This window comes from Chelonia mydas, chromosome 20 (assembly GCF_015237465.2).
Source record: "Chelonia mydas isolate rCheMyd1 chromosome 20, rCheMyd1.pri.v2, whole genome shotgun sequence".
Taxonomy (NCBI): Eukaryota; Metazoa; Chordata; order Testudines; family Cheloniidae; genus Chelonia; species Chelonia mydas.
This window is the reverse complement of record NC_051260.2, coordinates 17,707,602-17,720,202: the sequence shown is the minus strand read 5'-3', so window position 1 is coordinate 17,720,202 and position 12,601 is coordinate 17,707,602. Positions and strand designations below refer to the sequence as shown.

Here is a 12,601-nt window from a genome sequence, read left to right as displayed (position 1 = left end):
GGAAGTTTCGGTGCGGCGTCAGCACAGCGTGATCCCAGCTGGACCAGAGTCAAACTGGCACTCCTAAGCCCATTGATATTCTACTGCCAACTCCCTGCTTTGCCACACCTGGGCACGGGATTTGCCTGTTAAAAATTCAGGTGGATTTTGCCTTGTGCCATTCTACCATGGCACTCCCTAGGGCTGCTCCCCCTTTGAATGCGGCAAAGCAGGGCGGTTACCCACTGCCCTTCTGAGTGCTGGGGCACTGAGCCACCTGCAGAAGAAACAGAGCTTGGCACTGGAGAAGTTCACAGCAGCACCAGAAATAACAGAGCCACTGGGCACAGCGTGGCCAAGCCCCGCTCTCATGGCTACCCAGGGAGCAGACAGATGCATGGGCTCAGCTGTGCGTCCCCATCAATGTAGGGTGTCACTCCGCGGCCCTACGGTGAAACCGTCACCCTCAGCACGGGACAGGGCTGGACAGAGACAGGCAGCTGGTAAGGAAAGTGAGAGACTGCTCACGCACAGTGACGGTCAGCAGAGCTGGGCCGAAGCCTTGGGCACATTCACAGCACAGCCCGCTCCACCAGGCCCCGGAGCGCACACCGGGAGATGGCCCAGGTGGCACAGGAGCTACCCAAGGTGCAGGTTGGCTGGTGTGTTGGCCTGCAGGCCCTGCCAGGTGCCACGGCAGCCCATACAGTTTGTTTTGGCCACCAAGGGCTCCTGCAGACTAGGGAAGGCCAATGCCTTCAGGCTGGCCTGCAACGTAACTCCCAGCACCGGGGACAACTTTTTAGGTCAATTTCTCTCTTTTCAGAAGCCACGACAAAAGCACAGCAGCTTCCACGACTCTGCCCCCAGCAAGTGCGTGCCACGCTCAGCTCCTTCAATCTCTTTATTCGTGTAATAGCCGTACTGGCTACCAACAGAAAAGATACAACGGCACATCTGTAACTCTGACCAGAGGGAGGCCTAGAACCTAAACGGCCATGCCAAGTCCCTAGAGTAACTGACTGGGACGGCCCCAGTGCGAATACAGGGGCTTCCGGCTGCTCCCCCAAGGCAGCCCAGGGCTTGGGGTTGGATACAAAGAGCCAGCAAGCAGCTCACACATTCACAAAGTGTCTACGTGTGTAAAGCATGTGTCATCCTGAGGGATAATTGGGTGAGAGAGGAAGGCGAGAGGGGGTAGGGTGGTGGCAGTGGGGGAGAGGTGAGGGGACAGTCTGCTTTACGCATTTCCAGCAGTAGTTCATGGGTTTCCTTTCTCCTCCTCGCTGCTCTCCTTCGTGACCTCCTCGTAGACAGCCTCCGCCTCCTCACCTCCCTTCTCCGCTCCCTCCGCCGTCTTGGCATTTGGCACCCAGAGCCCAGAATCGATGCAACGCTGCATGTGGTACTTGGCTTCCTGGAACGCAGAGCATGGGCGAAGGGATTTTAGCCCAGCACTCGCCCCACGGGTCTCTGCTTCCTCCCAGAGCTCCCAAAGCCCACCTCCATCCCCTGCCAGACACTGCATTGCAGCCTTCAGCCAAGGGCCCATTGCCACTTGGTTGGCTGGAGATCAGTGACTTGGGAAGAAGCCAATAGCTACGCAGGAAGATGCGATAATGTGCCTGGGAACGGACCCCAATTCACAGCAACAGAAAGCTGATGGCTCTCCTCCCGTGCCTCAAGAGCTAGGCACTCTCGGCCTTCACCTAGGCCCCGTGTCCTCCCCACCCAAGGCATACTCACCGCCGGCTCCATTTTGCTGATTGCATCCTGCAGCATCTGAACGTCTTTCGAATCGAAACACTTTTGCAGCTCCTGGGGGAGGAGAGGGCAGCACGGTGAGCTGGTCGGGACATGGCCCCTTCCACAGCCCCATGCAATAGACAGCGCCCAGGAGCTCACGTCTCGTGCTCCCGCTCAGCCAGGAGACAAGGCCTAGGAAGGCAGCGGAGACTGTGCGCTTGGCTCAGGCACCCGGAGGCACTCCGCAGTGCCCCCCCCATGCCCCGGGGCATGGAGGAATGCCACCTTGCCCACCTCCCTTGGAGGGTGGTGCAGTGGCCAGGACACTAGCCTGGGGGCTTGGAAGACCTGGGTTCACTTCCCTGCTCTGTCAGACTTGGGTAAGTCACAGTCTCCCTATGCCTCAGTGCCCCAACTGTAAAATGGGGACAGGGCTTTCTGACCTGGGGGGTGGGGGGAATAAACGCATCAGAGCGTCTGAGCTGCTCAGAGAATGGGGCCAGATAAGTACTCTAGACAGGATAGGGCGTGGGAAGGAAACCCTTTTCAGTGGGAGCCAGGATGCGAGATCGACACCAGCTGCTCTTGCTTAGAGCGCAAGGCACCTGCTGCTCAGCGATCAGGCTACTCACAGCCGGGAGGGATTCGTACACCTCCACGGGATCCAGCCCGCCTGGGCCCAGTCGTTTCTGCCGCTCCTCCTCTTCATACTCTTTCATGGCTTTCTCGATGCGCACCTTGGCGCGGCCTCTCACCCGCTCCTTGAAGGCCTCCAGCTCGTCGGTGAACCCCTCCATGTACTGCTGATCGGCCGTCTGCAACGAGCAGGGAGAAGCAGGGTAGCAGAGTCAGAGGCCAGAATGTTAACGAAGGAGCCAAGATGGCACAGGATCCAGCCAGGCACGAGAGCCGTGGCCGAACCCAGATTACACACCCCCATGCTCAGGCTAGAGTGTGCCAGTGTAGCCACGCCCCCATTCAATCAGGCTAATTGCAGGGCTGGGGGGAGGGGAAGTGCTGCCTATTAGCCCACGTGCTTCCTTCATTAAAAGCCACCTGCTGCAGGAGGACGGACAGCTCAGAAGCATTTGTGACAGACTGACACTCTCCTCCTGCGGCGTCCCCACAACCCATTGCCGTGGGAGCAAGCACAGCACCACAAATACACAGGCAGGCGATGGCAGGGCACAAGCAACAGGTGGCAGGAAAAAGTCCAGCAAGTAGGAGGGATAAAACTTACAGTCCAATATGTTCTCCGAGCTTGGGGCCCTCTGGGCACAGAGCTCTCAGGAGGCAGCTCCCCAAGTGTCTTTCAGATGGCCCAGTAACAAAGGAGAAGGATCTTCAGCTCTAGCTATTAGCCACAGTGGTGACCCCAGCCACACCTCACACTACTGAGCCAGAGAGCTGGCCATGGGAAGCTGGGCAAAAGTCAGACTGTATTTAAACCTCACTCCTGAGTGGGCCTTGGGCCCCCTCTCTACAGAGAGGGCAGACTGAGAACGAAGAAGGATGTCACCACGTGGTATCGGAATTGCCAGACTGGCTCAGATCTAAGGTCCACATAGCGCAGTAGCTTGTCTCTGACAGTGGCCAGAATCAGAAGCTGCAGAGGACAGTGCGAGAAACCACACAGGATGTAGACATGGGGTAATTTGCCTCACGAAGATCTCTTCTTAACTTCTAATAGAGGCTGTCTCAAACCCTGAAGCAGGTTTGTATCCTTAGCAGTAACTGTTCGAATTTGGGATATTCTGGGAATCCGTGTGTCCACTCCCTCTTGGAATCTTGCTAAATTCCTGACCTAACCAACACTCGACAGCAGGGAGTTCCACACTGTCCACCGCATTCCTCCTGACTTCAGGCCACCTGTGAGAGGAGGAAATGGGGAGAAAACAGCACAGCTGAAGGGGACTTGGAACTCACCTTGATTTTGGTGAAGAACTGTCTAAAACAAGCTCTGGGGTCCACCTTCAGGCTCTTGGCCAGCTCTAGGATGAACTGCATCACGATGGTCTGATGGGCGACCTGCTCCATCAGGGCGTGTTTCTAGGAGGCGGAAGAGAAAGGCACCTGTGGCTCTAAGGACCGTGCTGTGCGGTGCATTGCCAGCTGAGGGCGTGCTCAAATTCTGACAGACCCCGAGACGCCAGCCACCGCAGCCTTGCCCCTCGTTACTCAGGGAGGCAGTGGGAAGAAGACACTGGCTGGCAGAGAGCCATGACAAGCGAGTCCGCTGCAGTCTGAGCCCTTGGCCCATTCCCTTCCAGACTCAGCTGCCAGGATTTCTCAAATGTCAGCGCCATCTTTAAAGCAAACGGAGGAGGCCGTCTTTGAAAGAGACACTGGCTCCGCGGGGGGCAGCTGGTCACAAGACAACCAAGGCTGACTCAGGAAGAGAATGAGCAGCTAGTGGATCAGATGAACAGCTGCTGGGACAACAGTACTGACAGGGGAAACTAATGCACGAGCGCGGCATGGAGCCGCTTGGGTACACGCTTTCCGGGTCTCGTTCCCCCAGCACGGGTTCACTATGCCATGAGGTGTCCATTAGGGAAGGGATTCTAATGGAAAAGAGTTTGGCCCACCACAAACATGAATGGGTCAGAACTCAGCAGGGCACCTGGGATTTATTCCTCGCTGCTATCAGCTGCAGTCACAGCTCCTGGGGAAACACAGCAGCCTCACCTCTTCCACTTCCAGATCAATGCACCAGATGACCAGGTAATTGGCGGTCTCCTCACACACCAGATGCGGGTTATCAGATAGATACTTCTGGCTGTCGTCCCAGCGCCGCAGCATCCCTTCAAAGCAGGAGAGCCCCAGTTAACAGCAGACAGTCACCTTGCCACATGGTCAGAGAGAAGAGCCCACCCACAAAGCCGTTGCGGAGCCTGGACAGGGCTAGAGAGGATCAGCGGTACTTTAGGAGGCAGGATTCCGCCTGCTGGAGGGGAAAGATGGTGGTGTGGTCAGGGCACTCGCCTGTGATAGGGAGACCTGGGTTCAATTCCCTCTTCTGCTCCAGGTTGTGCGTGTGACCTTGGCCAAGTCACTTAGTATTAGGTATTTAGGTAAACACCCCGGAGGATCTGGGCCTTTGTGCCTCAGCTCTCTATCTGTGCAGCTAAGCCAGTAGCAGTAGGCTCCCTCATGAGAGGCTCTTTTGGTATCTGAGCACCTCACCATCTACAAGGTCAAGGGGCCACCTACGTACCTAGGACAGATCAAACACGGGACAGTGGATTAACTTCTCCTCCTGGCTGCATTTCACAGGAACAGCCCAAATGAAGGCAGGGTGTGCTGTCTTTAGATGGGGTGGGTGGGACAGAAGCGTTGTAGGAATTTAACCGAAGAACACCCAGCTGAATTTACCAAGCGTATTTATTAGAGGCCTATGACTTTGGTATCCAAGCAGCAGGATTATGAAGGCAGAATCCAGTGCAGGACCCAATGATGTGGCAACATAGAGCTAACCTGCTGACTCGCCTGACCAATTGGACCAAGAGGGTCTCATAAGAAAAGACAGGCCTGTGGGAAGGCACTAGATTGGGACTCAAGAAATCTGGGGTCATTTCTTGGCTCCGCCAGACTCTCCATGTGATCCTGGCTAAGTCACTTCATCCCTTTGTACTTGAGATCCACCTCTGTAAAATGGGGATAACCCTTCCCTACCCCAGGACTGTGGGGCGGATAGATGCACTAGTAAGTGAGCAGCTCCAGAGTTCTGGTGAAGGGCACCTGAGAAAAGCTCCAATTCAGAATGATTGAAGTAGTGAAGAGTTAGGAGGAGGCAGAGAAGGTCCAGCGAAGTCGGGGGTGGGACTCAAGAGAAGAGCCTACATGCTACAGCTGGATGTTGGTTCATACAGTCCTGCAGCAGGGCTTTGTAAGTGAAGTTAAGGATAAAAACAAGCCCCAGGAGTGGGCTGTGTTAGGAGACCTCTGGCTTATTGGTGCCTTTTACACATGGTTCTGAAAGGAGGCAGGGACCCCCAGCTGAGAACACTCCGCTACCCCACACTGCACATGGGTCTCTCCAACTGCATGTTCTTTCCTTTCTAAGTCTACAGCACGGGAGAAGACAGGTATTGTGGACATGACCCAGGTAGCAGGGAATCCAACTATGTTGTGGTCACTTCCCTCACCCTGCTGGAAGAGTCTCTCACAGCCTCGCTAACCCAGAGCCCTTTTCTAGGTCAAGAGGGACTTCTGAAGCTTTCATCGCCTAGACTGCCAGAGAGCACTGCACTTGCAGCTGGCTAACTTACCAAAGTGTTTGATCTGCTTCTCGTACTTCTCCACGAACGTCTTGTGTTTCTTCTCTTTTTGTTCCTCCGATTCGTCGTCCTCTTCGGGTTTGACGTTGAAAACACTCTGCAGAGACACAGAGAGAAAGGAGGCTGGTTCATGGTGCTGCTGCATCGCCAGCTGTGGTTCCAGCACACCTACTCTGATGCCATGTTTGCAAGGCAGCTTCCCCAGCCAGAAACCCACGCAGCTCCTTCCCCTCACCAGGCACCCTTCAGACCAACCTTGCTGAAGCCGTCTTTGCTCAGGGTGTCCACGTTCCAAGGCATGTTCTTCTCCTTCTTCCTCAGCTCCTCGATCTTCTTTTCCCAGCTTTTCTCTTCTTTTCTCAGCTGCTGCGCTTCGGCCTGAAGTCTCTGCAGCTCCCCTTTCCCGCTCACCGCGTCTGCCACCTCCAGCTCCTTCATTTTCTTCTGGCACTCGGCTAGTTTCCGTTTGCATTCCCTGCATCCTTTATCCAGCTCTTCTTTCTCCTTCTGGAACTGCTCCATCCTCTCCACTCGGGCCTGCAGATATCAATTTACAGCTTTTTTTAAAGTACTCTTCATCACTTGCTCTTGGAATAGAAGAGCCAACTGATTCGCTGGCAAAGAGGAGAGTACAGACAGTTTGAGTAACACTGGGAACCCTCTCCTCGTCTCGTGTACCACACACAGGAGATGATCGTTGGGCTGATTCGAACCCTGATAGGATCTAACAGAACAGTAATTGACATGCTGAATTACATTACACCAACAAGACAGTATTTTCTGTGCCAGAGAAGGGTTAGCCTACCTGCACTATCACGCTTCCCAACTCATCGACTTTTCGCTTAATCCCAGTACCACTGAGTGCGTGGCTAATTTCTTGCCTCTGTAGAGAGCTGAACCTTCAGCCTCTCACTCATTGCAACTAGCCTGTAGGAGCCTTATGGTTTAATCAGACTTTTTAGCTGTCTCTCTTCTGTGCTGCACTGACATTCTCACACACACAGCCACCCTGTGCTGCTAAATGAGAGCTCAGTGCCACTTAGTAGTCAGAGTTTCCCGAGGGCTTGGCACATCTGCAGAGACTCCAATTATGCTCGACAGAGCACGCGATGCAGGAAATCAGTGTTAACCCAGAAGCAGGAGAATGAACGTTCCTCTCCTCTGCAGTATCAATTTGTACTAGCTGAAAATTAAGAGGTGGAAGAGACCTATTGATCCCCATGTCATCCACCCTCACAGGCCAGGGCAGGGCTCTTCACTATTGTACAATCTTTAGTCTAATCTAGGTGCAACCGCCTCAAGCAATGGAGTTTCTACCACCTCCCTTAGGCCGATAGTGTTGGAGATTCCTTTGACATTCAACTCAAATTTGCCCCCTGTTCTGTTTCAGTCTGTGTGTCCTAGCTATAGGCATCCTAATGCTGCCTTCCTTCCAGAGACCCAACAGTTAACTAGTGAACACATTTGCTGTGTTATGTTTTCAAGAGGGTTCTAAGATCCTTAGGATTTTGTTTGCTGTTGATTGGATATGGCTCTTGCTGTGGCTGTTGGAGAACAATTTCTTCCCCCTCTGAGCCTGGAAAACAAAAGCTGAATTCCCATTTTCCTCTCCATGTGGAGAAAAACATTTATTTCTCCACATGGAGCAGAGATCCTTCCTGGGCATAACATGCTAGTCTGGAGGAAGAACACCCTAGCTGAGATACAGTTACTCACACTGCACATGCGCTCTCAAAGTAGGGATGCACAACACTCAGGGAAGGAGGGTTTGAAAAAGATCACAGTTTATTTCTCCATTGTCTCCCAGTACTTACGTAGTGCTTTAGATTACCAAAACACTCCTCAATTAGCCATCAAAACTTCAGCTTCCCCCACCGCAGCTCCCTCTAACAGGTATTATCCCCATTTTACAGATAGGGAAACTGAGGCAGGGGAAATGAAATGAGTTGCTCAGCACGAGTGAGTGACAGAATCATTATTGGACCTCAGCATCGCATTCCCTTCTCAAATCCCTGGAATTCCCCAGGGAAGGAGAAAAGGCAAAGTGCACTGCCAACATTCTAGGACCTTTGAGAGACTGGTCGATCTTGGTATCTATACCACATATGCAGCAGAGGTGAACAGCCCCCATCTTATCCAGAATAAAACTGGATTTTCCCCAGTGTTTGCCACTCAAAGAAGATCAGAACTCCCTAAGCCAACAGGGTGGGTTCCCAACCCCAATAAAAGGTGACTGACAGGTGATGCATTAGAAACTAAGCCTTTGCATTCACACACACTGCATCCAGAGCTCATTTATTCCCTAAAGAAGGCAGATAAGGCTGACTCAATGCCTCATCTGTTAAACTGGAACCAGTTACAAATACATGGGGACTTAGTAGAGTGTCTTACCACACCTGCCTGTCTGAGGCTTTAGTCTGTTGGCTAGTATCCACTACAGCACCTGCACACTGGTGTTACTGGTATCAGAGTCAGTTAAGGCCATGACATTGGTTTTCCTTTCTGTTGGCTCCCAAGTGCAGACTGGCTGTGGTGGAGAAACTTACTGGGAGACTGGGGAATGGATTTCTGCCCAGACAGCTTCCTGGGGTTTCACAAGAGAGCATATGGAGACAGTAAGCCCCAGGGTTTCCTCTTGGACTCGCAGTCAGGACTCCTGAGTTGTAGTCCAGACACTACTCCTGCTTTGCTGCACCATTGCAGGCGATTCCCTTCCCTGCTCTGTGCCTCCATTTCTCTTTCTGTACTAAGGGAATATAAATCAGCCCTCCACTGGAGGATCACAGATCTCCTGATAAAACAAAATCATAGAAAGATCAGGCTGGAAGGGACCTTAAGAGGTCACCAAGTCCAGCCCCCTGCGCTGAGACAAGACCAAGTAACCCTAGACCATCCCTGACTGGTGTATGTCCATCTGTTCTTAAAACCCTCCAATGATGTGGAATCCACAAACTCCCTTGGGAAGCCTGTTCCAGACCTAGCAAGCTTTTCCTTGGGGCTGGGGCAGGGGGGCTGGCCGGGGGGAGGGGGCGGGGGGGAAGGGGCAGGGGCTATCGGGGAGGGGCTGGGACAGGAGCAGAGGGGCTGGCGGGGGGGGGGGCACAATGGCACCGCTACAGACTAGGGACCGAAAGGCTAGGTAGCAGTTCTGCGGAAAAGGACCTAGGGGTGACAGTGGACGAGAAGCTGGATATGAGTCAGCAGTGTGCCCTTGTTGCCAAGAAGGCCAATGGCATTTTGGGATGTATAAGTAGGGGCATAGCGAGCAGATCGAGGGACGTGATCGTTCCCCTCTATTCGACATGGGTGAGGCCTCATCTGGAGTACTGTGTCCAGTTTTGGGCCCCACACTACAAGAAGGATGTGGATAAATTGGAGAGAGTCCAGCGAAGGGCAACAAAAATGATTAGGGGTCTAGAGCACATGACTTATGAGGAGAGGCTGAGGGAGCTGGGATTGTTTAGTCTGCAGAAGAGAAGAATGAGGGGGGATTTGATAGCTGCTTTCAACTACCTGAGAGGTGGTTCCAGAGAGGATGGTTCTAGACTATTCTCAGTGGTAGCAGATGACAGAACGAGGAGTAATGGTCTCAAGTTGCAGTGGGGGAGGTTTAAGTTGGAGATTAGGAAAAACTTTTTCACTAAGAGGGTGGTGAAACACTGGAATGCGTTACCTAGGGAGGTGGTAGAATCTCCTTCCTTAGAAATTTTTAAGGTCAGGCTTGACAAAGCCCTGGCTGGGATGATTTAACTGGGACTTGGTCCTGCTTCGAGCAGGGGGTTGGACTAGATACCTCCTGAGGTCCCTTCCAACCCTGATATTCTATGAAGGGGCAGGGGCTATCGGGGAGGGGCGGCCCGGGGGGAGGGGGAATAGGTCAGTGCTCTCCTCTCTCAACAGTGCCGCGGCAGAACCCGGTCTCTGCAATGGGCTGAGCCCGGGGGGGGGGGGGGGGGGGGGGGGAATTCCTTGGGGCCAAGTCCCAGCTGGGGCAGGGGCCCCAGGTTGGGAGCACAGTGGCTCTGGGGTGGGCGGGGGGTCTCGGCGCCGGGCGCGCTGGGGCAGGGGATTTGGAGAGGGGCTGGCCGAGGGGGGGGAGAGAGGGGCTGGCCGGGGGCTGGGGCGGGCCGGGAGCACAATGGCACTGGGGGGGGGCTATCGGGGAGGGGGGTTGGGGCCGGGCGGGGGCGGGCCGGGAGCACAGTGGCACTGGGGGGGGGCTATCGGGGAGGGGGGTTGGGGCCGGGCGGGGGGGGGGGGCGGGAGCACAGTGGCACTGGGGGGGGGGGCTATCGGGGAGGGGGGCTGGGGCCGGGCGGGGGGGGGGGGCGGGAGCTATCGGGGAGGGGAGCTGGGGCCGGGCGGGGGGGGGGGCGGGAGCACAGTGGCACTGGGGGGGGGGGCTATCGGGGAGGGGGGTTGGGGCCGGGCGGGGGGGGGGCCGGGAGCACAGTGGCACTGGGGGGGGGGCTATCGGGGAGGGGGGCTGGGGCCGGGCGGGGGGCGGGAGCACAATGGCACTGGGGGGGGGGGCTATCGGGGAGGGGGGCTGGGGCCGGGCGGGGGGGGGGGGGGGGCAGGGGTTTTGGGGAGAGGCTGGCCGAGGGGGTGGAGAGAGGGGCTGGCCGGGGGCTGGGGCGGGCCGGGAGCACAGTGGCACGGGGGGGGGGCTATCGGGGCGGGGGGTTGGGGCCGGGCGGGGGCGGGCCGGGAGCACAGTGGCACTGGGGGGGGGCTATCGGGGAGGGGGGTTGGGGCCGGGCGGGGGGGGGGCGGGAGCACAGTGGCACTGGGGGGGGGCTATCGGGGAGGGGGGCTGGGGCCGGGCGGGGGGGGGGGGGCGGGAGCCATCGAGGAGGGGAGCTGGGGCCGGGCGGGGGGTGGGGGGGCGGGAGCACAGTGGCACTGGGGGGGGGGCTATCGGGGAGGGGGGTTGGGGCCGGGCGGGGGGGGGGCGGGAGCACAGTGGCACTGGGGGGGGGGGGCTATCGGGGAGGGGGGCTGGGGCCGGGCGGGGGGCGGGAGCACAATGGCACTGGGGGGGGGGCTATCGGGGAGGGGGGCTGGGGCCGGGCGGGGGGGCGGGGGGGGCAGGGGTTTTGGGGAGAGGCTGGCCGAGGGGGTGGAGAGAGGGGCTGGCCGGGGGCTGGGGCGGGCCGGGAGCACAGTGGCACTGGGGGGGGGCTATCGGGGAGGGGGGCTGGGGCCGGGCGGGGGGGGGGGGCGGGAGCACAGTGGCACTGGGGGGGGGCTATCGGGGCGGGGGGCTGGGGCCGGGCGGGGGGGGGGGCGGGAGCACAGTGGCACTGGGGGGGGCTATCGGGGAGGGGGGCTGGGGCCGGGCGGGGGGGGGGGCGGGAGCACAGTGGCACTGGGGGGGGGCTATCGGGGAGGGGGGCTGGGGCCGGGCTGGGGCGGGCCGGGAGCACAGTGGCACTGGGGGGGGGGCTATCGGGGAGGGGGGCTGGGGCCGGGCGGGGGGGGCAGGAACCCCGCCCGGGCCGGGTCTCTGCAGGGCCGGGTCTGGCCGGGCCGGGCCGCACCTGGTGGCGCCAGCGGAAGAGGCTGGCCGTGTCGATGTTGGGGTGAGTCTCATCCTCGTCGTCGGACACCTCGATGTGGTCCCAGACGCTGTAATCCACCATGGTGCCGCCCGGGCCGCGCCGGCCAGGCCCTTCTGGAAGCCTCCGCAGCCGCCGCGGCGCTTCCGCCCTCGCGCTGACTCACTTCCGGTGGGAGGGGAAAGGGCTTCGCCCGCGCCACTGCGCGTGCGCGGGCCGAGGCCGGGCGCGCCCACTCCCCAGCCGGATACGCATGCGCAGAAGAGGCCGGCGGCTCTCCGCAGGTGCTACTGCGCGTGCGTAGGAGGACTTCGGCCACCGCACGGGATTCCGCGGCCGCTCAGTGCGCATGCGTCCCCCCTCCCGCGCCCCACATGGCGTAGGCCTTAAAGGGCTACGCGCCTCAAATAGGGCCTGAGGGGTCAGGGGGCGGAAGGCTCCCGCCCAGCTGTGTGCACGGTGCAGGGAGGGGGAAGCCACCTCCCAAAGCCACAGAGTGGGGGAGGGCCCCCCCCCGGTGATGATGGCACTTTGCTGGGGGTGCTGTGGCAGCCCCAGGACCCCCACGGAGAGCGGGGCGCCCGCCGTGCCAGGGGCTGCCCCCACAGCGTGGCCCCCTGCCCCCCGCCCCGCCCGGCCTACGCACGCCAAGCAGAGCCAGGCCTGGGAGCGGGCAGCATACCCAGCTCGGGACGTCCCTGGAAAGGGGGGCGGTTGTATCGGCCCGCTGGGTTTCTTTGCCCCGGCGGGGTCGCGTGTGCCAGCTTCTCCCCGCACCCGAGGGCTAGACCTTCGCCTTCGGAGACAGTCTCCGGTAGTCTGAGAACGCCGGGAGCTGGAGCTTTGAGGAAAATCCCAAATATCATGAGACCCTCGAGGAACATGCTGAGAATCGGCAGCACGATTCTCTCACCTCAGCGCGTGAGGTCTGGACCCTTGTTCTTGCAAAGCCCAAGTCGCCCGTTAGACCTCTGAGGTCAGCCCAGTCTGGCAACGGGTTCCCTGAGGACAGCAAAGCTGTGAACTTCGCTCCCA

General features: G+C 58.3%; 1 protein-coding gene across 1 annotated transcript; it reads right to left on the bottom strand.

The window, feature by feature from the left end:
- Positions 1 to 870: 870 nt before the first annotated feature.
- On the bottom strand, positions 871 to 11,945 carry CDC37 (cell division cycle 37, HSP90 cochaperone). Its single transcript, XM_037887999.2, has 8 exons — positions 11,549 to 11,945; positions 6,261 to 6,542; positions 5,997 to 6,102; positions 4,414 to 4,529; positions 3,652 to 3,774; positions 2,358 to 2,540; positions 1,726 to 1,797; positions 871 to 1,396 (listed from the first exon to the last, which is right to left on the bottom strand). Exons 1-8 carry the CDS (start codon positions 11,648 to 11,650, stop codon positions 1,241 to 1,243), a joined length of 1,140 nt encoding a protein of 379 aa, XP_037743927.1. The 5' UTR covers positions 11,651 to 11,945; the 3' UTR covers positions 871 to 1,240.
- Positions 11,946 to 12,601: the final 656 nt, after the last annotated feature.